Source organism: Cynocephalus volans, chromosome 4 (genome assembly GCF_027409185.1).
Source record: "Cynocephalus volans isolate mCynVol1 chromosome 4, mCynVol1.pri, whole genome shotgun sequence".
Taxonomy (NCBI): Eukaryota; Metazoa; Chordata; class Mammalia; order Dermoptera; family Cynocephalidae; genus Cynocephalus; species Cynocephalus volans.
This window is the reverse complement of record NC_084463.1, coordinates 10,979,282-11,003,465: the sequence shown is the minus strand read 5'-3', so window position 1 is coordinate 11,003,465 and position 24,184 is coordinate 10,979,282. Positions and strand designations below refer to the sequence as shown.

Here is a 24,184-nt window from a genome sequence, read left to right as displayed (position 1 = left end):
CTTTGGCCCAGGGGTTACCAGGAGAAATGCAAGTCACTGCCCCCCAAATTCCCTGAAAGATGAGAGGAATTATTATGGGTTATGTAAAGGATGAAAATTTGAGCCAACTTCACTTAAATCTTAAAGGATAGGATTAACCCAGATAGTACTCGTGTTAGAGTTCTATTTTAACAAGTGTTGTTCTCTGATTCATAAATCAGAAAATGTTGGATCTCACAGGTACCTAATTTAAACTCACTTTTTACAGTAGAGAGTGAGGCGCAGACAGGTGAAGTTGCTCGCCCTGATCACAGTCTCAATTTCTTCACCTATAAAATAGGAGGTTTTGACTTTTAATTTTTAAAATCTTCACTCACAAGCAAGATTACAAATTCTGCAATGGCAAGGGTTATGTTATGCGACTGAGATTTCTATGGCACTTAACAAATATTAGAGGGTGATAAGAGAGGACAGAAACTGACCCTTGAGAGGTAAGGGGACAATGAGCTGACAGCTTGCCCTGCTCCTTCTAGAAGGACCTACCTACTTCCTCCCTTTGCATATGTAGTGTTTACGTCCCTGTTCTCAGAGATGATACCAGTCACTGGGGTAGTAGGCTTCAAAGTGAGTTATTCTAGCTATGACTGATCTTTCTAAAGATTAACCTAGTTACTGTTTACAGTTGTTGTTGTTTTTTCTTTTTGGTGGCTGGCCAGTACGGGGATCCAAACCCTTGACCTTGGTGTTACAACACTGTGCTCTAACCAGCTTAGCCAACTGACCAGCCCTGTTTACAGTTTTTTAATACTCCTCTTGTGTTTAAACATTTAAGAGCTTTTCTCTGAAAGGAGAGAGCCAATAAGCTATGAGGAAAGAAATTATTTCCTGGTTTTCAACACTGAAGTCAGAACAAAGGCAATATTAACTCATAAATATTTGTTGAGGGTTTAAAATTCAACCCCAACTCTTGCCCTGAACTCATCAGACAGACACTATTAAAGTAAAAATTAAGGTTTTAAGCATAGAGGTTTGGAGCAACCTTAGCCATTAGGAAGACTTCTTCACTTTTTAAATATTAAATAACCAGGGTTTGAAAAAGCATGAAAACTTCTTTCCCTTCTTTGAATAACAGGAAATAGGTGGTTGGTGATGAGTTAACTGCATAATCTAATATTTAACATTTCTCATGCTAATCTGACCAAAAGAATCTGTACGATTTATTAAATTTTGCATTTTGTGTATAGACCTAGAAGGGAAAAATTTTAATGTACCTATAAAAATAATTATACATATTTTCTTTTTAAGGAAAAATATGCTGAATTCCCCTTCCCTTTTCCCTAGAAGCCTCATAAGTACAGTGTTCAAAAGAAAATACTGTGGAGAGGCTTCTGGTTTTGGAAGGTTTAACAAGTTTAATTCCTTCATGTATAAATGGGCAAATTCAGGAAAGGGCTTTAACAACAGTCACCTGCGCCCTCTGCTGGCAATCAGGGAGCCAAGGAAAGCGATTGCACTCGGCGGTTTTCTTTGCAATAATCTTCCATCAAAAAGAAAGCACTTCATCCATCGTGCACAAAAATTTTTTGAGAGAAGCTGACTTATACTTGGGAAATTAAAGCTATGAGAAAGGTGTGGTTTGTCTCATTTTGGGCCTATGTCAGAAGGACAAAAGGTCCTAAATGGCTGACTTGAGAATCCAAAAATCTAGTACTTAAGGGCCTGTAAGAATGCATTCTTTAGGATCTCCCTCAAAAGGATGTAAGTTCCATCAGGCCAGAGCCTGTGTCATCCTCAGTGTAGGATCCTCAGCCACCAAGCCAAATGTCTAGAGCATAATAGGGATGCAATAAATATCTTTTAATATATATTGGACACTCTGGATTCTAGGAGCCCACGGTGCTGACAGGTATAAAGTGCATGCAGGACAGGTTTTGAAGGCTGTGCTTACACAGTTCATTAAGGGAATCTTAATGAATGTATCAACATGTGGTTTCACAGCTGTCCTAGAAGGGGCTAGTAACACCAAAGTTACTTAATGCAGGTGGAGCATTCCTAATCCAAAATCCAAAATGCTCCAAAATCTGAAACTATCTGAGCACCAACATGATGCTCAAAGAAAATGCTCATTGATACATTTCATATTTGGGAATTTGGGGTTAGAGATGCTCAATCAGTACGTATTCTGCAAAGATTTCAAAATCTGAAAAATCAGAAATCTGAAACACATCTGGTCGTAAGCATTTCCCATACCCAACCTGTATCTATCACTTAGGTTACAAAATGCCTTCACAGGTATCTCATTTGATCTCAATACAGTCCTGGGAGATGATAATTATCTCTGTTTTCCAGAGGGGTCCTGAACCTGAGAAAGGTAGAATGATGTTCTTATGGCAATTGAGCGATTAAGCTAAGACTCAAGTGTTTTCTGTCCCTCGGTGCTGAGGTTTTTCCACCTCTTCTTAATCTCCATAAGATTCACTGGTCGCTTACACTCTCCACATTGGCTGAAGCTAAATTTAGAGGGGGAAGTTACAGCTTTCAGAGCTCAGCCTACTAAGTCGTATCATGGACATCGCTTTTATTACTCTTGTCAGCCAGACGGTGGGAATTACCAAGGCTGGGCTGCATGACATCAAATGGGTTAACAATCTTTTTTATAGCTTTCTTTCCCCAGCCGTCCCCCAGGATATTACACACAGACTTATGGCTCCCTGCACCATAAAAGTTTGCTTAGGGTGAGACTGAACAACACTTCCCCAGAAAGTAGACCTAAAAAAAACCTGAGCTGGATCAGCGGTCAAAGAGATTTACGAGTTAGAACCAGAGTGACCCCTAGTCCATGTTTGCTCATGATTTGGTTGGTCTGTTTGATTTCAGGGAAAGCAAATGAAAAACCAGAAGCCAAATGTTTGCTTAGGTCCCAGCTCCTCTCGGAGAACAAACCTGTGTGGTGTCAGATATCAGGAGGAGGAGTCACTTCACGCCTTTGTACACGGTGTTCCCCAGATTGCCCTTTTCTTCCCGGTGGCCAAACACACCCCGATTCAGCCTGCAAGACTCAGAGTAAATGCCACCCCTGCCCCCCATCACTATGCCTGCCCCTCCGCCCCACAGCATCCTGGGCTTGCTAATCTCAGAGCCCTTATCTGGCTGTGTTTTAACTGTTTGCATGTCAGTTTTCTCCAGTGGCTCTGAGTTCTTTAAGAATGGGGGCTATGCCTTTCATCTCTGTGTGAAAGAAAAATGTCGGCTATTAGAGAGGAGTTCCGTAGCCCAGAGTACAGCCCAGTGGCTTTTGGACTTTTTAAAAATCACAACTGATATGTAATAAATATATGTCACATCATGATCCAGTAACAAATATGTGTGTGTGTGCAGATGGATGGATAGATAAATTGATAGATAATGTTTATAAAATTGAAACAAAACTTCACAAAATAATATTACCTGAAGTGCTACTCTCTGGGGCTTTGCTTTCGAATTTTTTCTCTATTGTTTTTTTAAAATGTGTATTGGGGTGCACCAGATTGATTTTGTGACACACTAATGAATGGCAACTTGCAGTTTGAAAAATATTGGTGTAGTTGACACTTCATCTGCTGTCCCTCACCAAGGGGTTTTCTGATTTTCTGTTTGTATCTATTGAGGGCCTTAGAACTGGGGGAGGAAGAAGGAGTGTGGGGTTGGGGGATACAGCAGGAAAGAGAGTAATAGAGGACGGGTGGAACACAGAGGATGTAATGTTCTGCCTATCCCTGTTCAGTCCCTTGGGCCAGGTCGAGCTCCTGTAAGTAGCACCAAGTATTAGAAACCAACCAGACTTTAAAAAAGGAATTAAGTACTGACTCACGCAGCAACATGGATGGACCTTGAAAACATTATGCTCAGTGAAAGAAGCCAGATACAAAAAACCATATATGGTATGTGCCCATTTATATGAAATTTCCAGAATAGGTACTAGTTGCTACAGATATGTGGTTTCTTTTGGGGTCGGGGGTGATAAAAATGTTCTGGAATTAGACAGTGATGATGGTTGCACAACTTTGTGAATATACTAAAGACTACTGAACTTAAAAGGGTGAATTATATGATATGTGAATTATATCTTAATAAAGCTGTGATTTAAAAAAAAAAGAAACCAACCAGACTGTTCATGACAAACTTTACACAGACGTTCCTCACCTTACCATGAGATTGTGTCCCCAATACACCCATCGTAAGTTGAAAGTATCATGAACTTATTTTATTTTATTTTATTTATTTATTTTTTTTTTTTTAAAGATGACCGGTAAGGGGATCTCAACCCTTGGCTTGGTGTTGTCAGCACCATGCTCAGCCAGTGAGCAAACCGGCCATCCCTATATAGGATCCGAACCCGTGGCCTTGGTGTTATCAGCACCGCACTCTACCGAGTGAGCCACGGGCCGGCCCTAGTATCATGAATTTAAAATGCATTTAATATACCTAATCTACTGAACATATTAAACATGCTCAGAACTCTTACATTAGCCTATATTAGCTGGGCAAAGTCACCTCACACAAAGCCTATTTTATAATAATAATAATTAAAATTGTATAATAATAAAAATAGAAAGAATAGAAATAAAAGATCAAAATTCAAAAGTTGAAGTAGTTTCTACTGAATGCAAATAGTTTTTGCACCATTTTAAGTTGAAAATTCTTAAGTGGAATGTAAGTCAGGGACTGTCTATAAAATCTTGGGTACAAACAAGGTTGCTTCAGGATCTAGATCAGGGGTCTACAAACTACAACTGTTGGGCCAAATCCACCTGTCCACCTGTTTTTGTAAATAAAGTTTTATTGGAACACAGACACATGTTTTTGTTTGTAGTATATTGTCTATGGCTGCTTCTGCTACAACTGTAAAGTTGAAAAGTTGCAATGAAGACTGTATGGCCCACAAAGCCTAAAGTACTTACTGTGTGGCCCTTGGCAGAAAAAGTTTGCCAGCCTCTAGTATAAATGGAACGTGTTCCCTACCTCTCTGGGAGGAAAACAGCGTGGCTATGAGGCATCCAAGGCAGAACCCTGGGCATGGGCAGTATATTTCTCAAAACAGTCCAGCTGTCCCTCCCCAGCATTCTCAGGTGGAGCATGTGGACTAGCAGAAGCACAGCCTGAGCCGGAGGGGCTGAGCAGGTGCATTCTAGGTGGGACTGTTGCTGCAGGTGCACTACTGCCTTTGGAAGCACCTGGAAGCAATTGGGCTCTTACTGCAACTGCAAAGATGAGGGCTCTTGAGCCAGCTGACACAGGGGTTTCATTTGCATTCTCTGTGCCTGGTGCAGGAAAAATACATCAAGGGTATTAAATAAATATTTGCTGAATATTTCTTAAATCGGAAAGGAACTGGTGGCATGTGGTGTCCAAACTGAGTTTTATCACAACCCTTCTGAAAGGCAATGCCAGTAAAGAGCCTGGATGCCTGCAGCCCCCAACGGGAATCCTCTCTTCTTCTTAAAGATCAAGACGTCTTTTCTCAGGTGCTTTGGCAACTAATATCAAAGATGATGATTATAATAATGATTATAGCTAGCATTTATTGAATGCTTATCATTCTATATCCTTTATGTGTAGCAATTCATTTTAATTCTCTTAACAAAAAGTTCTATCTTAATCTCATTTGACAGATGAGGAAACTGAGGCACAGCACGGTTATGTAACTTGCCCAAGAAGAAACCCAAGCAAGGTTATGTAACTTGCCCAAGAAGAGCTATGCTCTTTGTAGCTTAAAAAAAGAAAATTGGAATGCTGGGATGAACAGAAATGCTGGATAGCTGTTCTCTGACCCCTGAGGCCAGAGTAGTCGTGGCACCAGGAGAGTCCAGCAGTGAAGGGCTGTGCCCAGGGCAGCCTGATCAGTGGAGGCTGGGGTGTGGGAGCCTCTCCAGGGAGAAGGCAAGAGTTACAAAACAGGAGAAGCCTGTTCCCAAGACAGGAGGAGGCAGCTGGTCCCCTAGGAAAGTAATGGTGAATAACTGCAGACATACTCCTCCTCCATAGGCAGATCTGGGCTTGAGCCACCGGACCTGGATGTTCAGGGAAAGTGAGATCTTTTGTAAACACAGGCAGTGAAGACTGGACATACCAGTTACTCATCTTTGGGTCCCAAAGCATAAGCACACACACAGGTGGAGGCCAGAGTAGGTGGACAATGAATTGTTCTTAGATGGACCAGCTGTGCCAACCGTGTCCTAGATGTGCCATGGGGCTCCAGTCACTTAGCCTCTCCTCAGCACAATGACCATGGCAGTTAGAATGTCAAAGGACCTGCTTTAATTGAGATTAATTAAGATCTGCTCAGCTTCCGCCCCACCAGCGAGAAAAGTCCTTCATTGTCGGCCATGGTGGACGAATAAGCTTGAGGAATCACCTCAAACCGTTCAATTGTGTAGCCAGCCTCTGTCACCGCAGCCTTTACTGCCTCCGGGCCCAGGGAGAGGCTGGAGAACCTCCGCTCGCCGATCATGTAGTAGCTGCTCTTCAGCGCATCCACGATCACCAGGAAGCCCCCTGGCTTGAGGAGGCTGCTGAGGTTCTCGAGGGCCGTGCGGAAGGCAGAGAGGTCTGGGCAGGCGGCGTTCAGGCACAGCGTGCTCAGCAGGCAGTCGGCCGAGAGCAGCGGGACGGTCCCCAGTGGCCGGCTCTGGGTGACATCACACTTCAGCACCTGCTTGACCGCCCGCCTCAACTTCTCCTCCTTCTCTGGCCCCTTGACTCTGAAAAACACAAGCCAACAGACAGCACTTGCTACCGCAGTCGTGAAGGCCCTAGATCTCTTTGGTCAGGGCTGAAAATGGCAGTGTTGTCCCAAAGGTGCCTCTTTAGGACCTTCTCTAATGGGAAAGCAGAGAAAGAAGAAATGAGGGATAATTTTGGTTCCTGAATGTGACCACATTACCCTGAGTTGGGTTGAATGTCTTTATAATAACATAGAAATTATAACAATACCTAGCTGCCTCCTTCTACCATAGACTTCCCTCCATAAAATTATTCTTTCTCCATTGCTTAATATAGTGCCTGGCTCATTTATTATTATTTATCATTACTATCCTTGTCCCCTCTGCCAAACTGCAAGACAGAAGCTATTTGACCCATATATAGCAAATAATAATGAGATTAATATGCTGAAACAGTTTCTTTGTAGTAGTTGCTGATCAGTGAGGGGGTGGAGCCATCCACAGAGAGTCTTAGAAACTGTTGATCACTACCCCACAGCTGCAGCCGGGGGTCCTCTGGAGAGAAGAAAACTGCTGGTTCCCATTCTCAGGCTCCAAAACAGTGTTGAACACAGAGAGTATGTTTTCTGCCAAAGATTGTTTTCTTGGTAGCCTTGCCAGGAGTTCTGTCCTTTCCTGCCAAATCAATGGCATTTGTTGTGAGAAAGTCAATTAATGACAGAAGAGAAGACAAAGGCAGGAGATAGAATAAAGTTCCTTGGATCCTTTCAGAATTCGTTAGGAGAGGAATGAAGGAACAAACTAAAAAATGATCAAAATTAAATAAACACATAGAGTACCCAAGAGAAACTGGAGCGAGGGGACAGACAAAGGAGAAAGAAGTAGCAGAACATCAGAGAGGTGAGAGAAAGGGAAGAAACATTGAGCGTGTCAGGTGTCCGGATAGCAGGAGTGATCACTGGGTACCCAACCCGATAAAGAAGCTAATCAGCAAAGCACTGGGAGCAGACCCGGTCTTGCACTCAGGGAACACATTGTCCCTCATCTGATACTGACTCCAGGAGAAGACGGCCACTTGGGCCACAAGGCTTGAAGGATGCAGAGGATGGCCCAACATCAGAGCAGGTGAGAGAGAGACTTACACTGGGACCATTTCTGGTCATGAGGAAAAGTCAATGTCTTAAATAAAACTTGCAGATTTACCTCCAGGTAGAATAATCTGAGATAGTGGAAATCAGTTGTGGGCATCCAATTTAAAAATTCAGTTAAAAACTCAAGCCTAGTGCATATAATCAGTTATTTGCAAGCACCCTTCATGCTTGCTATAATTTTCCATTTAAGAAGCTTAGCAATAAGCATATGCAAAGATGCTCACATTGTTGGCCATCAGAGAAATGCAAATCAAAACCATGAGATACCACTTTACATCCACTAGGATGGCTATAACACAAGAGAGAGAGTGGCAAGTGCTGGCAAGAATGCACAGAAACTGGAACCTATATACACTATGGGTGAGAATGTAAAATAGTCCGGCAACTTTGGAAAACTGTCTGGCATTTCTTCAAAAGGTTGAACATAGAGTTACCACAAGGCCCAGGAATTCTACTCCCAGGTATATGCCCAAGAGAAATGAAAACATATGTCCTCACAAAAACTTGTAAATCGATGTTCATAAATAGCCAAAGGGTGGAAACAATTCAAATGTCGATCAGCTTGTGAACAGGTAAATAAAATGTGGTATACACATACATTGGAATATTATTTGGCAATAACCAAAAAATGAAGTTCTGATACATGCTACAACATAAATGAACCTGGAAGACATTATGTTAAATGAATGAAGCTGGACTCAAAAGGCCACATATTGTATGATTTCATTTACATGAAATGTCCAGAAAGAGCAAAGCTATAGCAACTGAAAGCAGACCAGTGGTTGCCAGGGGCTGAGGGACTTGAGGGAAATGAGAGTGACTGCTAATGGGTACGGGGGTTTTGGGGGGGAGTTATAAAAATGTTCTAAAATTGATTGTGGTAAGGGTTGCTCAACTCTGTGATGTACTAAAACTATAAAACTGCACACTTCAAATGTGTGCATTGATTGTGTGGCATGTGAGTTACATCTCAAAAAGCTGTTAGGTTAAAAAAGAGGGAGAAAGAAGCTTAGCAAGACGTTGGTTTAGGGGAATTTCTACCAAACACTAACCTGGTATCTACACAGAGAATAAAAGTCACCCTTGATTGGGTCTACCTGCTCTGTTATCAAGGATAGAAATGGAAGTAAGGTGAACACATTGTCTTGATTTGTCTTAGACTTTTCTGGTTTTAGCACTAAAATTCCTATATTCTGGGTACTCCTTGTAGTCCTGGGCAAACTGGGACAGTTAGTCATCCTACAAGCAGGGAAACTGGTGACAAAGTTGCCACCAGCCTCGACAGACAGAACATGGATGATTTTAGTAGAACATTTTAAGAATAAAAAATAATAATCCAACACCATGGAAGTCTGTGAGAAACATAGATTTGCATAGGCAAATTAATCTAGGACAGAAAATTGTAAACAACCTATCTGCGTAGACAGATAATTTAAGTGCATCAGAAAGTTAAAGAAATGTCAACATAGTGTTCTTTTGGATGTGTTTAAAGATGATCTTCTTACTGGAACATTATGGGAATGTGTATTTAAGTGATTACGTCAGGAGCAGAAAGGACCTCTGTGCCCTCTTGTTTATTAAGCTATTTTAAAGACACAAGTTACCACAGAACTAGTACTTGCCAGTCAGATGATGATGGAAATTGTTCCCAAACTGTGACATACTGTGAAAGTCTTGAAAGCTCACAGAGAATGTGCCAATTTGAGAGGGAAATTTGTAAGAAACACACGCTGTCAGAGATACCTGCTTGTCCTTGGACATACAGCAAACATTGGTGAACTCAGTTGCCAAGGCAGCTGTGTAAAGATTACACCTCAGGGTTCCTTGGGACCTGCAAGTCCACCTGCAGGGAAATGGACTGCCTGGAGACCAGGCAATTACCAGGCAGCCTCACATTTAGCTCAAGGGGTAGGAAATCATCATACACCAGAAAAGTGTTAGGCTGTTTTACAGAAAGCTAACAGCGGTGTGGCGATTTTTCTAGTTCTATAGATCTACTCTTTCAAATGAATCAATATGCAAAAAAGGCAGCTATCTGCTCTGTAAATATGCTATCTATAAACCCCTGAGGGAGGTGGGGAGGGAGGGAGGAATGGAAAGGTAAAGAGGAGGCCTCCTGGGAAGAGCACTTTGTGAAAATGTCTTCCCATAGCCCAGCTAACTACCCTGCGATTTAGAGGAAGTTCTTCCTGCACTGTCTCAAAAGGCAGGTGGTGGATGAGAATCTCCTGGACAAGCTTTTTTCCATTATATTTGCCTCCACGGAGCCCCATCCCCAGAGGTTCCTACAGGCTCTCCTGAGAGAGAAAATCATCAAAACATGTCAAGGAAATAAAGGCTTAATAAGGTTGGATGTCAGTGTAAGAATTGTAAGAGCAGGGAATAATCACCAGTAAGCCTTTGGTACAGACCACACCTGAATCAGGTGAAAGACATTCTAGAAGGGTCTGGAAAGCAAAGTGCACGCATTTATTTACTTTACAGATATGTCTTGACTTCTGTTGTGTGACAGGAAGTGTGCTGGGCACTAGAGACACAGGATGAACAAATGAGAAAGAGATACTGTCCTATGGAGATTATGGTCTGGAGGGGGGAGAAAATTAATGCAATAATCATGCACAAAAATGGCAATTAAAACTGAGAAATACACAGAAGGAAAAGAACACGGCACTAATGGACGAATGTTGGGAGCTTGACTTGATCTACAGTATCAGGGAAAACTCCTGTAAGAGGAGTCAGATAAGAGAGATACAGAGGGTGAATATGCAGGTGTTAATGACGCCAAAGAGAGTAGGGAGAAGAGGCTATGCCAGCAAGAGGAAATAGCAAGCGTGGTGGGAAGGAATATGGAGAGAGAATGCCAGTGTGGCTGGATGGTGAGACAAGCGGGGTGGCAGGAATTTTGCTTTTTATCCTAAAAGCCATGGGGAGTCATTAAGTTGTGCTAAGGAAGGGAGTGACCTGATTGGATTTACATTTTGAGGTGATCACTTGGGCTGCAGAGCAGAGACGAACGGAGGGGAGGAACAGGAGTGGAGGTGGGAGGCCACTTAGGAGGAGAGGATGGCAGCTTGGACCTGGGTGACAGAAGATATTGGAAGAAAGATAGTGGCTCAAGAGGAATTCAGGAAACAAAATGTGCAGAACTTGGTGCTAGATTAGACATGGGACATGACAGAAAAGGGGACAACAGGGTTGACTTCCAGGCTGTCTTGTCCAATTAATGATATGATGGTGCTATTCAAAGAGCTAAGAATACCGGACATGGGGCAGATCTGGAGCAGATCATAACTCTACTCTGGACACACTGAGTCTGAGAGCTTTGAAACATATGAGTAGAAATGTTTACAATTTGAAGGAAAAGGCTAGTGGAAGGCTTTTCAGCCTGACTTGTTGACTTTCCCAGAAGGATAAATGCAGTGAGATCACCTATTTAAGACAGAGGCATCCTTATAAAAGGCAGAAACTTTTCCTAGGCATCACAATCATCGTGGCCATCGAGATTCTGATTTGGGCAGGGGAAATAGCAGCTGTGGGAGGCAGCAGGGCTCTGGGCAGCCGAGGCAGCACCGGGGACCTCCTCCGGGTAGGTGGATCACATAGAGAAGAGAGATTTGGTTCTAATGTCCAAACGTCAGATTGAAAGATCGGCCCATCCCTGTTTCTCTTACTTCAATTTGAACCCATTTGAGGTTCTTCAGATAGATCCTGAAGTGACAGATGAAGAAATAAAAAAGGGGTTTCAGCATTTATCCATATTGGTGCATCCTGACAAAAATCAAGATGATGCTGACTGGGCACAAAAGTGTGGACAGAGCTTACAGATCGCTACTGGATCAGGAACAACAGAAGAGGGCACTGGATGTAACTCAGGCAGGAAAAGAAAACATGGAACACTGTGAAAGAGCAAAAAAAAAAAACAAAGAAGGAAGGAAAGCCCACAAATGTAGAAAAGGATGATTCTGAGCTGCTCACACAAGCAGTATATAAACAGACCAGGAAGCTCTTTGCTGAGCTGGAAATTGAAAGGAGACGCCAAAGAGATGCATGAGAGGAAACGACAAAGGACAGAAGAGACTGAAGGTCACGGAAGAGCCAAACAAGAAAGGGAGTGGCAGAAAAACTTTGAGGAGAGTCGAGAAGGTCATGTGGACAGCTAGTGAACCTTCCAAGCAAATATGAAGGGGAAGGAAGAGAAGACAAATCTGACCCTCCTGAGACCCCTGAAAGCAAAAATGGAGCAGCATGAGTGACCACCGGGGGTCCCAGAACCTTCCGCCAGCCACCTTCCTGCTTTGAAGGACTTATTCTTTCCTCCCACTCCCCCCCAACATAGAGTGGTGCTTGCTTTTTAGTCCATTTTGTTTTCAATACAATTTAATATAGAACAGAGTAATTCTTTTCTGTATTGAAATGAGGGGCTCGGTCTAAAAAAAAGACCATCCCTACCCCCTACTCATAGAACAACCAGGACAAGAAGGTGCCACCACTCATGCTGCCTTCACTTCCTACAGCCTGGAACTCAGTGTTTTGTACTTGACTGAATTGTGATGGTTAGAAATGTGGTGTATAGTTTGTGGATCGACGGATGACAGGGTAAGGAAAATGTGATATGTATACACAATGGAATATGACTCAGCCATAAAAAAGGATGAAATTCTGCCATTCACAGCAACATGGATGAGCTTGGAGAAAGTTACGTTAAGTGAAATAAGCCTGGTGTGGAAAGAGAAATACCACATGTCCTCACTCATAAGTGGGAGCTAAGAAAGAACAAAAGAATAGAAGGGAGGAAGGAAGGAAAAAAGGAAGGAAGAAAGGAAGGAAGGAAGGAAGGAAGGAAGGAAGGAAGGAAGGAAGGAAGGAAGGAAGGAAGGAAGGAAGGAAGGAAGGAAGGAAGGAAGGAAGGAAGGCCACAATAAAATGTTGAACTTTCAGAAAGAGAGAACAGACCTATAGCTACTAGAGGTGGGAAAGGGGAAGGGGGAGTGGGCCTAGGGAGTAACTGGGTAAGAGACTCAAAGAATAATTATGATTTGTAATGATGAACATGCTACTAATATTGATTTGAGCATCACATACTGTACACAAATACTGATAGTCAACTCTGTACCCACAAATATTTATAATCAATTATGTTTCAATTCAAAAATAAATTTAAAAGTATAGTTTGTGGAAATCATCCGATCAAACATATTGCTTAAAATGATGCTGCTGTGACTTCAGAGACTAGTCTGGGCCACCTTAGGAAGCCCCTTTCCTTCAGTTGCTTGCTTTTTGGGTGTACCATCCTTTAAAGCCCCAGATTGGACAGGGAAGGCAGTATGGGCACACAGAGCAATCACTCAATGCCCCGAACCCAGTGGTGGCTGGCATGTGCTCTCTCATCTGACTGACCAGTGAGCATGACATGAGGCTCTGAGCCCAAACCTTTTCACTTCCCAAAGAGCTAGCCATCCTCTATCCAGTACCACTGTCCAAGCCTGCCAGCACTTGTTAGTGGTAATATTCTTTATGTATAGTAAATGTTTATACTGCCCCCAACAACAGATTCTGATTTTGAGAAAGAATATCAACAATACCAAATCCAGAGATGCTGTGGAATAGAGGTGGTTCACTGGTTTGTGGAACAAGTTTGGCATAGCATTTTTTTTTTTTTTTGGGCAGCTGACCCATAAGGGGATCTGAACCCTTGACCTTGGTATTACAAGTATCTTCTTAAATAGACAAGGAAATCTTGGATAGAGAGCATTTACTTCAGAGAACTGCCCCCTCTCTAGGTACTCAAGCTTTCTACTGGCAGGTATGCTGAGGTTAAATGGAGGAGCTGCTCTCTACAGAGGCAACCAGGAGGGTCTCCACCTTTTCCAGTCCCCACCTGGCTTCCCTAAAGGCCAAGGAGAGCATCTTGGATGGCACACCTGTAACTCATTCCCACCCACCTGTGTGCCCTGGCACACCTGGTGGAAAGCTCCACTCTAGACACCAGTGCTTCTCCAACTGTAATGTGCATACAACCCCTGGGAGATCTCATTAAAGTGCAGATTCTGATTCTGTAGGTGGCCAGTAGAGCCTGAGAGTCCGCATTCTAATAAGCTCCCACACAATGTCAACACTGCTATTCTGGGGACCACAAGTCTAAGCAATGTGTTCCAAGTTCCAGGGGCCAGAGGTTAATTAATGGTGTTTCTAGGATTTCTTAAGGGAAAGCTCATTTTCCTCTGTTCATGGTATAAGATTGAGTAGTTACAGTGTTTCATCTTCTGCCTTAATAAATGAATAGTGTGAAGCAAGAATTTGGTACCAATGTCTTACAACTTTTCATACAGTTGTAAAAATAAGTACTACTTAAATGTATGAGTCACACTCCAAAGGCAGAGGAATAGGAGACAGCTCATATTGTCTTCGGCAGCTGTCAGCACAAGAAATGGCTTCAGATAAAGAAGAAATAATCTTGGGGAAAATAGGTTGCAGGTTGACAGAGGTACTTGAACATGCAAGAAAGACATGAGTTGAATGGGATTATGATCATCCTCAAAATACTTGCCACAGGATCTAGCACAAGGATGAGAATGACAGTACAGGGCTTTACTGCCAAAACTACAGTTTCTCCTTCTAATGGAATGATTGGGAAGGGACAGTGTCTCAAGAGCCAATTAATTGTTCTAGCTGATGATTCTGGAATGAGGTAAGTAATGCTTTTAGTGAACTGCTAAATTTTAAAAGTTCATTTTGGAATGAGATGGAAAGGCCTGTGATGGTTAGGGAAATTGAGAACAAAGTTACAAAGGCTTCTTGACATATAATTTGGATTTTGGAAAAGTATGTTGTCTAACAATCACTGAGAAATTTTTACTCCAAACTGTTCCTGGAATTGTACAAATCCTGGGAAATTCCTTATTTGTTTAATAATTTTGGATATTGTCCAAATCCTCATAGCTCTAGGTGTTTTCCAATTAATGATACTTTTATTCTATGAATCACATAGTCAATAGCAAAGAGAAGTATAAAATTACTTGTATTTTGAAAAATGTATCTTCACTTTGAAGGCTATAGCCAGCATAAAATTCTAAGTAAGGGGTTTACAGGTTAAAATGGCATATGAAAATAGCCTCTCTCAACTTCTTACTAAATGCCAGGAAAAAATGAAGAAATATTTAAGCAATATTAAATAATTTTCTGGGCAGAAGCCAAGGGCAGCCCCCTCTGGCTGGAGCAGGCAAGAAGCAAAGCACACCTGGGGTCCTTGGCAGGAGCCAAGGGCAGTACCCCCCACCTGGAAGCAGGCAAGGAGCATGCCAAAAACACCACTACCATGTGAGTGAACCACCACAGCCACTGCCACAGTCACGGCTGCCACAAAAGCAGTTCAATGCCACAGCAGTAGCTGCAGCCACTGTGCAGGTGGCCCAACAGACACTTAACTGCATTGATACAAGGAGAGTCACCAGCAGAGACCAGAAAAAGAAGAGGACATCTCTCTCCTCAAAATCCACTTCAGAGTAATAGAAGAAGCAACTGCTCTACCAGATGACCAGATATCAACACAGAGATACTAGAAATATGAAAATGTGAGAAAATATGATACCACCAAAAGAATACAGTAATTCAGTAATTCTCAAATACCAGATCCTATAGAGCAAGGAAATCCTTGAAATGACTGAAAAGGAATTTCATGCAACAATCTTAAGGAAACTCACTGAAATATGAGACTACTCAGTTAGTCAACATAATGAAATGAGGGGAAAAAATCCAGGATATGAAGGAATAAATGTACAAAGAGATTAATACCTTAAAATAGATTGTAGCATGGAACTTTTTGTTCATGAAACTGATTCACTCAACAAAATAAAAAACACAACTGAGAGCTTAAGCAGCAGATTAGAGCAAGCAGAACAGAGAATTTCTGATCTTAAAGATAATCTTTTCAAACTAACCCAGGCAGACAGAAAAAAAAAAGGAAAAAGAATTTTAAAAAATGAAAAAAGAGAGCTAGCAGGCAACCATAAGCACACATAGATTTGAATCCTGGGCCTTCCAGAAGGGAAGGAGAAAGGAAAAGTCATGGAAAACCTATTCAATGAAATAATAATGGAAAACTTCCCAGGTATAGGGAGAGACACGGACCTTCAGATCCAGGAGGCTCAAAGATCCCCAAACAGGTTCAACCCAGAAAGATCCTTTCCAAGACACATTATAATCAAACTGGCAAAGCTCAAAGACAAAGAAAGAATCTTGAAAGAAGTAAGAGAAAGGCATCAAGTCACCTATAAGGGAGCCCCTAGCAGACTAACAGCAGACTTCTCAACAGAAACTCTACAGGCCAGAAGAAAATGGGATGATATATTCAAAATACTAAAAGACAAAAACTTCCTGCCAAGAATACTATACCCAGCAAGGCTATCCTTCAGAAATGAGGGGGAAATAGTATATTTTCCAGACAAACAAAAATTTCAGGAGTTCACCACCCCATGACCAGCCCTACAAGAAGTCCTCAGGAAGTCCTGCACCTGGAATCTGAAGAATGATAATCACTGCTATGAATACACAAGAAAGAACAAAACCCACTGGTAGAACAAAAATGCAAATGAGCAAGAGAAAGAAACTAAACCTTGCCACCACAAATGACACCATAATGACAGTGTAATAATGCCCCTACTTTACTTTGGATTTTAATAATTTCAGTCTTCTCTCTTTTCTTCGTGGTCGTCTAGATAAAGGTTTGCAAATTTTGTTGATCTTTTTAAAGAATCAACTTTTGGTTTTGTTGATTTTCTCTACTGTTTTTTTAATTCCCTATTTCATATATTTCTGTCGTAATCTTTGTTATTTCCTACTTATATTTTGGTTTAGTTTGCTCTTCTTCTATTTTCTTAAGGTAGAAGTTTACATCACCGATTTGATATTTTTCTTATTTTTAATATAGGTGCTTACAAGTATAAATTTTCCTCTAAGTACTGCATGAGTCCTGCATGCTATAAATTTTGATATGTTGTGCTTTGATTTTTATCTCAAAGTACTCTCTAATTTCCCTGTGATTTTTCTTTTTACCCATTGTTTATTTAGGACTGTGTTGTTCAATTTCCACAAACTAGTGAATTTTCTAAATTTCCTTCTGTTATTGTGGTCAGAAAACATATTATCTATGATTTTAGTCTTTTTAAATGTATTGAGACTTGTTTCGTGGCCCCCCTCCAAAAAAGAGAAAACCCTATAGAATCTACAAAAAGATTGCTAAAATTAATTAGTGAAGTCAGCAAGGCCACAGGACACAAGGGAAATATACAAAAAATCAATTGTATTTCTATATACTAGCAAACGAAACAAAAGTGAAATTAATAAAATAAAATAAAAATGAAATTTAAAAAATACAATTAGCAATAGCATTAAAAAACATGAAACACTTAGGAAAAATTTAACTACAAAACATTGCTGAGAGAAATTAAACAGGTCCTAAATAAATGGAGAGATAAACCATGTTTACAGACTATTCTCCTAAATTTATCAGTAAATCCAAAGAAATTCCAATCAAAGTCTCACCAGGCTTTTTTTTGAAGAAACTGACAAGCATATTCTAAAATTTATATCAAAATATAGTGGCACTAGAATTTCCAGAACAATCTTGAAAATGAACAATGTAGGAGCATTATACTACCTGATTTTAGAACTTACTATGTCATATGAAAGTAATAAAATATCAGAGTTAAGCAACTCTGGATGATAGCAAAATGTTAATTGGGAAAAAAATTAAAACCCCTAGTTTATACATACTGCTGTTTTATAAACATTTGTACCACCAATGAGTCACCCTGAGAACTTACATTTGACATCCACATTTACTACCAAGAAAGCAGTGTATCAACAGTATGTAAGAAAATGAATATAAAGTTTAGAATACTCCTAATAACCTTGAGAGGAAGAAAATTGCCAGAATTCAGCAGACCATTAATAGACAATCCGAGGTTAAAGAAATTTGAATATTGGGACCTTTCAAAATCCTCTCTACTAGCTACTTGAAGTTGTACAATAATTTGTTGTTGACTGTAGTCTCCCTACAGTGCTACAGAGCACCAGATCTTCTTCCTCCTGCCGAGCTGCAACTTTGTATCCACTGACCACCCTTTCTGTATGCCCCCTTTCCCCTACCCCTTGTCCATCTCCAGTGACCACTATTCTACTCTCTACTTCTATGAGATCAACTTTTTAGCTTCCACATATGAGAGAGAACATGTAGTATTTCTCCTTCTGTGCCTGGCTTATTTCACTTATTTTCTCCAAGCTCATCCATGTTGCTTCAAATAACAGAATTTTATTCTTTTTTATGGACGAGTAGTATTCCATTGTATTTTTTATCCAATAATCCAGTGACGGACATTGAAAATGGTTCCATAGCTTGGCTATTGTAAATAGAGCATGTGACAAGTGTTTGAGGTGATGGGTATGCTAATTACCCTGATATGATCATTGCAACACTGGATAAATGTACCTGAATGTCACACTGTACCCCATAAATATATACAATCCTCATGGGTCAATTGAGAAAAAATAAATAGAAAAAGAAAAAGAATTCCAGGACAGAAGTAGATTACAGGTTACCAGAAACTGGGGGGAAGGAATAATGGAAAGAGATTACATAAGGGGTACAGACTTTGTGTTTAGGATGATGAAAAAGTTTTAGAAATAGATACAGGTGATGGTCACATAGCATTGTGAATAAAATTAATATTAATTCCATGCAATGTATATCGACAAAATAAAATTTAAATATATATATATATATTAATTCCATGCAATTGTATGTTTTAAAGTTATAAAAGTGGCAAATCTTATGTTATATGTATTTTATCACAATTTTTAAAAAAAGAAACACTATTTTGAACACCATAAAGTGTGAGAAAAGACAAGCTTTAGATTCTAATTCAGGTTCCAACATTTTATGCAAACTCACCACATAAAATCTCTGATTTACATCAGGAAGGGCAGGAGGTATGGGGACTCCCCACTTTACCAAAGCAATCACTGTCGTCAATCACTATAGTAAAAGTTAAAAAAACAGAGCCTTATTTCTCTAGGGCTGTGCTATCCAGTATGGTAGCCACTAGCCACATATGACTACGAAGCATTTGAAATATGATTAATTTGAATTGCAATGTTCTATAAGGGTAAAATACACACCAGATTTTGAAGATTTAGTATGAAAAACTTAGTAATACTTTTTATATTGATTACATGTTGAAACAATAATATTTTGGATATATTGGGTTAAATAAATGCTAACATTAGAAAAAAAGAAATTCAAGTAGAAGCTGACATTAGAGTTAATTTCAGAAGATAGACTGACTCTCAGGAATAAACAAAAGTGGGCACGCAGATGGAAATCAATTATAAGTGCAATTATAGAGAAATGAATTGACCATCACTTCCTAAAGAGAGCGGAAGCAGGCATATTCTTTAGGAATATAGTAAACCCTCATGATTTTACATTGATCCCCGAGATTCAAGAATGTTACCTCAATTCTCCTTGTTCAGGTTCTGGAACGTGGGGGTCTTCCTCGATATCTCTCTCTCCTCACACCACATAACCAATCATTACCAGCTATTATCCATTCTAGCTCAACCATTAGTCTCAAAACCATCTACCTCTCTCCATCACCATAGTCCAAGCCACCATCACCTCTCACCTGGACTTAAATTGTCTCCTTCCTCCGTCTTTTGTTCCGCTGTAAGCCCCTCCAATCCATTCTCCACACAGCAGCCAGAGAGAACATTACAGATGTAAATTGGGTCTCATCACACTCTCCTGGCCATACCTCTAGTGCCTTCTCATTACACTTGAAGTTCATGATCTTTGACTTGGCCTAGAAGGCCCCAAACAATCTGTCCCTTGCCTGCCTTTCCTGATGTGAGTTCTGGGAGAGAAGGGCCCTGCCCTGTCCTGTCTACCATTCTGTCTCAGTAGCTAGTACTGTGGCACATTATAGTTGCTTCATATAGGTTTGTGGAATGAATGAATGCTACTTCCTTTAACCATGAGCCAAAAAGTGTTAGCACTTGTTTCTTGAGAGAGATTGTCTTGCCAGGAAATTAGAGACTTTTCCTGGGATATGTTAATTTAAATACAGACGTACTTTCCCATTGTGAATGAAAAGACAAGAAAAGGAAAGACAGGGGATGTTGTGCAATACATACCATGTGTAGCATATAAGCAAAATGGGGGAAATATAGCAAAAAGTGGATTGGGGACATGAGGAGGGAGAGAGTCATGTGAAAATTAAATCATGGGTAGAGGAGGGGAAAGACAGGAAAAGGTTTAAAAAAAAAAAACCCAAAACCACAAGAGCATAAAAACAGAGAAAGGAAAGTATGACTAAGCATATAAGAAATAGCAGACGGGGACAGCAGGATCCCAGAAGGAGAAATACTCGTCTTTTCATGCAGTTTGCAAAGGAGCCTGCAGGGTCTCGGCAATATTAACAGCAGCAAAGTCATGATGCTCCAGGAGGTTGGTCAGTTGGGCAGGAGAGAGGACATTGCAGGACAATCAGCAAAAGATGGAGAAAGACAAAGTGAAACACAGACCTGGCCACCTCTGACTGGCAGGCTGTTGTCAATTTCCTGTGTGGGTAGAAATCAATAATTTAAACAAAACTCACTTGCATAAATTTACTTCAACGTGGTAGTGTAAGATTTTGACCATGAGTTGTGAGTATGTAAAGCTCTAATTTTATGAATGGTGGGTAATAAACTCTTTTCAAATAATTCCTTTATGTTGCTTATATCGGTTTAAAAACCTAGTCAGCTTTTTGTTGTATCTGGTGGTGTCAGCACTGGCCACACTCACAGCCAATTCCTATGGGCTGGGATGACTAGCAACAGAATGGCACTGGGGTCAGGGGAGAGGGCAAGCCCTGATACCCAGAAGCTGCTGGTGAGGAGTTGGGCTAGCCTCTTACTTGAAGTTGTTCTAAAACTAGGTCCCATGGTACCTGACCCATATACTACCTCCACACCCCACAGGCCTGGAAAGATTTTGTGTCCATTCCTCTTAGCTCAGTATCCATCTCTTTGACTCTTTCCCTGTGTCTTTTCCTGTTCTGGTGCATGCACACACATGCATACACACACAAGCCCACAAACACATACACACACACACACACCTGTATCTCAGTTCTGTCTCTCTTTCTGTCTCTGTCTCTGTCTCTGTCTCTCCCCCCTTAGCTTTCATTCTCCATTTGGATTTCTCTTTTGTCTCTATCTTCCTGTCTCCCTTGTTTTTTCAACTTGGAATCTAAAGATAATTCTTGTTTCAGAAAAACCAACTATCACTCCACTCAGGTAGCCCCAGCAAGCCAAGAAGCAGACCAGTTTCTCTACCTGTTCCCCTCAAGATCACACACATAGGTCACCACTGGGGACCAGTCAAAGGCCCCCGGCTCCTTCTTCAGCCACTTTTCCAGTTCCTGCAGGTTCTGGTCTGTGTAGTCAGTGGCGATGATCTCCTTGAAGGATTCACAAGCAGAGAGGAGCTGGTAGATGGTGGGCCCAGAGCCGATGTCAATCAGGAGGTCTCCCTTCACACCATCTGGGTGGGACAGGGGAATGAAAAAGGGCAGTCAGGAGCCATGTGGCAGTAGACAAAGCTGAATTTACACTGTCTTCACTGTGATTGTGCTGGAGATCCCCAAAGACATACCACCACTATTCACAACTCTTCCCCTCAAAATTTTTTTTTAAAACATCTTTTCATTTTCTATTCCCCAATCCAAGGTACAGGTATGTTGCTGGGCTGTTTTAAAGTCTAGGAGATAGAAAAGAAGATCTACATCTGGTGTACAAACCAGTGATTCAGAAAGACTGCTACACACAAAAAATGTAAAACTATTAAGGAATACTTTTGGGGAAAATTAATTTTTATTTTTTTTTTTATTTTTTTATTTTTTTTATTTTTATTTATTTATTTATTTATTTATTTATTTATTTTAAATTTTATTTTGTCGATATACATTGAAAATTAATTTTTTTTTTTTTAAATTGACTTTACATAATGTCTTTCTCCAAAAACCTCCCAGTTCTTCATATATTGGGAGGTCTTTGTCTCATGCATATTCACAACATTCCTTCAAGTTAGAAACAGAGTGTTAGAATCTTCCTTTCTTATGTGGCCCATTGAGGTTAATTGGCTCCCTCAAGTCACCTAGCAAATCAGTGTAGACTCAAATACGGCACTTGGGCCCTCTGGTTTCCCTTTTGCATGACCAGATGAGATCATGGATGTACAAACACTTTGTAATACTGTAAAGTAGCTATGCCAACACCGGTTTTTATCCTAGTTAAATAAACAGGTGATGCCACAGAGGCTGTCAAATAATGATGACTGGACACAAAACCCAGTCATGCCCTGAGACTCTGTCTCTATCACTCAAATTTAGAAAAAGACACACAGGCAACAGACAAACTTACCTAGGCAGAATATCTTAAAAAGATTGTTCAGAACATGCCTCAGAATCTGGTTTTCTGCAGAGTTTTTGGTCCCAAAGTTGTAATATTTTTCTAGGTAATCCCGAGGGTTAAAATGGCTTAGATAAGCATCCTTAGAGGTGAAGCCAGATTCCATCGTGTGTCACTTCTGTGCCACTGGCCCACTGTCCTCCTTCCCTCTCCTCCAGAAGCCAGGGAGGCACCCTGCAGAAGTTACCTTCCTGAGTCTCAAGCTATCAATCTTCCTTCTGTATCAGTTCAGCCCACCCCTTAGAGATAGATGTTTGGTTAAACACTAACTGAGACCACAAATGTTCTGGCTGTTCTAGGAAGTGATGAAATTCCTGGGGAGGAGAGACTAGGAGAAGGTGGGAGTGGTAGAGGGAGGGCCCTGAGCTGTATGCAATGCTCGGCCAAGGGGTGAAGGACAGCCACAAGGGTCGCAGTAGGAGACATCATCTGGGCTCATCAGGGAAGTTACGCAACTCAGAGAAGAACTCAAGTTCAGAGAGGTGGATCGTCTTCCAAACGCATCATCATTCCTCTCATTCTTGCACCAATTCCCCCAGGAAAGAGAGTCACAAAGCATGGTTTAAATTTAATAATCTGAAAGAAAGAAAAGAAAAGAGGGGAAAGACAAGGACAGGAAACGCGTTCCAGGCTAATGAATGTTAGCCAAAGAAGAAATCTCAGAGGAAGTCTGGAAAGAGTAATTTTAAAAACCTGAACAAGGCTTTCTGCAAAGTCTAGGCAGCCGGCAATCCTGCAACCCTCCCTGTCAAACCCCCATCCCTGCCCTACGCATCTGCAGTTTCACCCCCACTCCCTCCCTTTGCTGAGGATCTGACAAGCACGGTCTCCCCAAGCCTCGCCACTCCCTTCAGTCACTCCACATCCTGATAGTTCTTTCACAGTGAACTTTAAGCCTCCCTCACTTCCTTTAAGAATTCCTTAAATTTCCATTTCTGAATTTATATTGTCCTTAGAATTCATTCCACCCAGTCAAGCACTTGATTTTATTGTGATATATTTGCTCCTGGTTTTGTCTCTGTCAAATTATCTTCCCAAGCTAAAGTTTATGTAGATGATAAAATAAATCACCAGCTCCTTTAAATCAAGGACTGTGGTTCTGTAGTCTTTATATTCCCTACTCAACATCATGGGTTGGTTCACCTACCAGGTGTTCAAAGTCCTTGTCAATTAATTGACTATTGTCATATTGTACCAGGAACAATTGCAGTGAGTGCCGAGCATTCCATGGTTGGTGACTTAGCAAGGGCCCATTTGGTCACAAGGCACAGAAACTCATTCAGAGAATCTCAAATAAAAAGATAATTATTATGGGAAACAAACTGCAGGGTTTCAAACTGTGCCTTATAAACCGAAAAATCATTAATCTTCTTTCTTTTTTTTTTTCTTTTTTACTCTATTTCTTTTTGCCTCTTTTTGAAGGGCTAGTGGTCTCTATTCTCTGAAACGGGCTTCTTCCTTTGCTCATATGCTGCAAAACGGTTCCATTCTGGCTGTTCTGAATGGGCCTCCACACCTGACCTTAGCTCAGTCATTGAGCCTGCCCACTAATTGGTGTGTGTGGTGGGGGAGGAGGACTAAAGAAAATCTGTGTGGTATTAAAGACTGCTCATTGTGGGAAATTGGATGCGGTAAGCAAATGGTGTCAGATTACTACAACTGTTGGGTCTCCAGAATCAATTCACAGACTTTAAGCAAGGTGCCTCTGGGCATGATCCTAAGACGCTGCTGCTGGAACAGAGCCACTTCCTGCTCTGCTGGCTGCCCTGGTAAAGAACGACAGCAGGGAGCACCCAGAAGGTCGAAAGACACAGGTTCCTATCCTGGTTTGCCAGCAACAGTTTG

At 41.1% G+C, this 24,184-nt stretch overlaps 1 protein-coding gene and 1 pseudogene across 1 annotated transcript; one reads left to right on the top strand and one right to left on the bottom strand.

Moving 5' to 3' along the window:
• Window positions 1-5,571: 5,571 nt before the first annotated feature.
• Window positions 5,572-22,580, bottom strand: NNMT (nicotinamide N-methyltransferase). The gene is made up of 3 exons (XM_063094415.1): window positions 22,292-22,580; window positions 21,206-21,413; window positions 5,572-6,719 (listed from the first exon to the last, which is right to left on the bottom strand). Exons 1-3 carry the CDS (start codon window positions 22,443-22,445, stop codon window positions 6,290-6,292), a joined length of 792 nt encoding a protein of 263 aa, XP_062950485.1. The 5' UTR covers window positions 22,446-22,580; the 3' UTR covers window positions 5,572-6,289.
• Window positions 10,678-12,084, top strand: LOC134374940 (dnaJ homolog subfamily C member 8-like; annotated as a pseudogene).
• Window positions 22,581-24,184: the final 1,604 nt, after the last annotated feature.

Excerpts from the sequence above, each read along its gene's own strand:
- NNMT (XM_063094415.1), bottom strand. The coding sequence starts at position 22,445 with ATGGAATCTGGCTTCACCTCTAAGGATGCTTATCTAAGCCATTTTAAC. Across the intron at positions 21,414-22,291 it reads TTTTAAGATATTCTGCCTAG|ATGGTGTGAAGGGAGACCTC; the intron begins GTAAGTTTGTCT and ends TGTCCCACCCAG. Across the intron at positions 6,720-21,205 it reads TGTGATCTTGAGGGGAACAG|AGTCAAGGGGCCAGAGAAGG; the intron begins GTAGAGAAACTG and ends TGTGTTTTTCAG.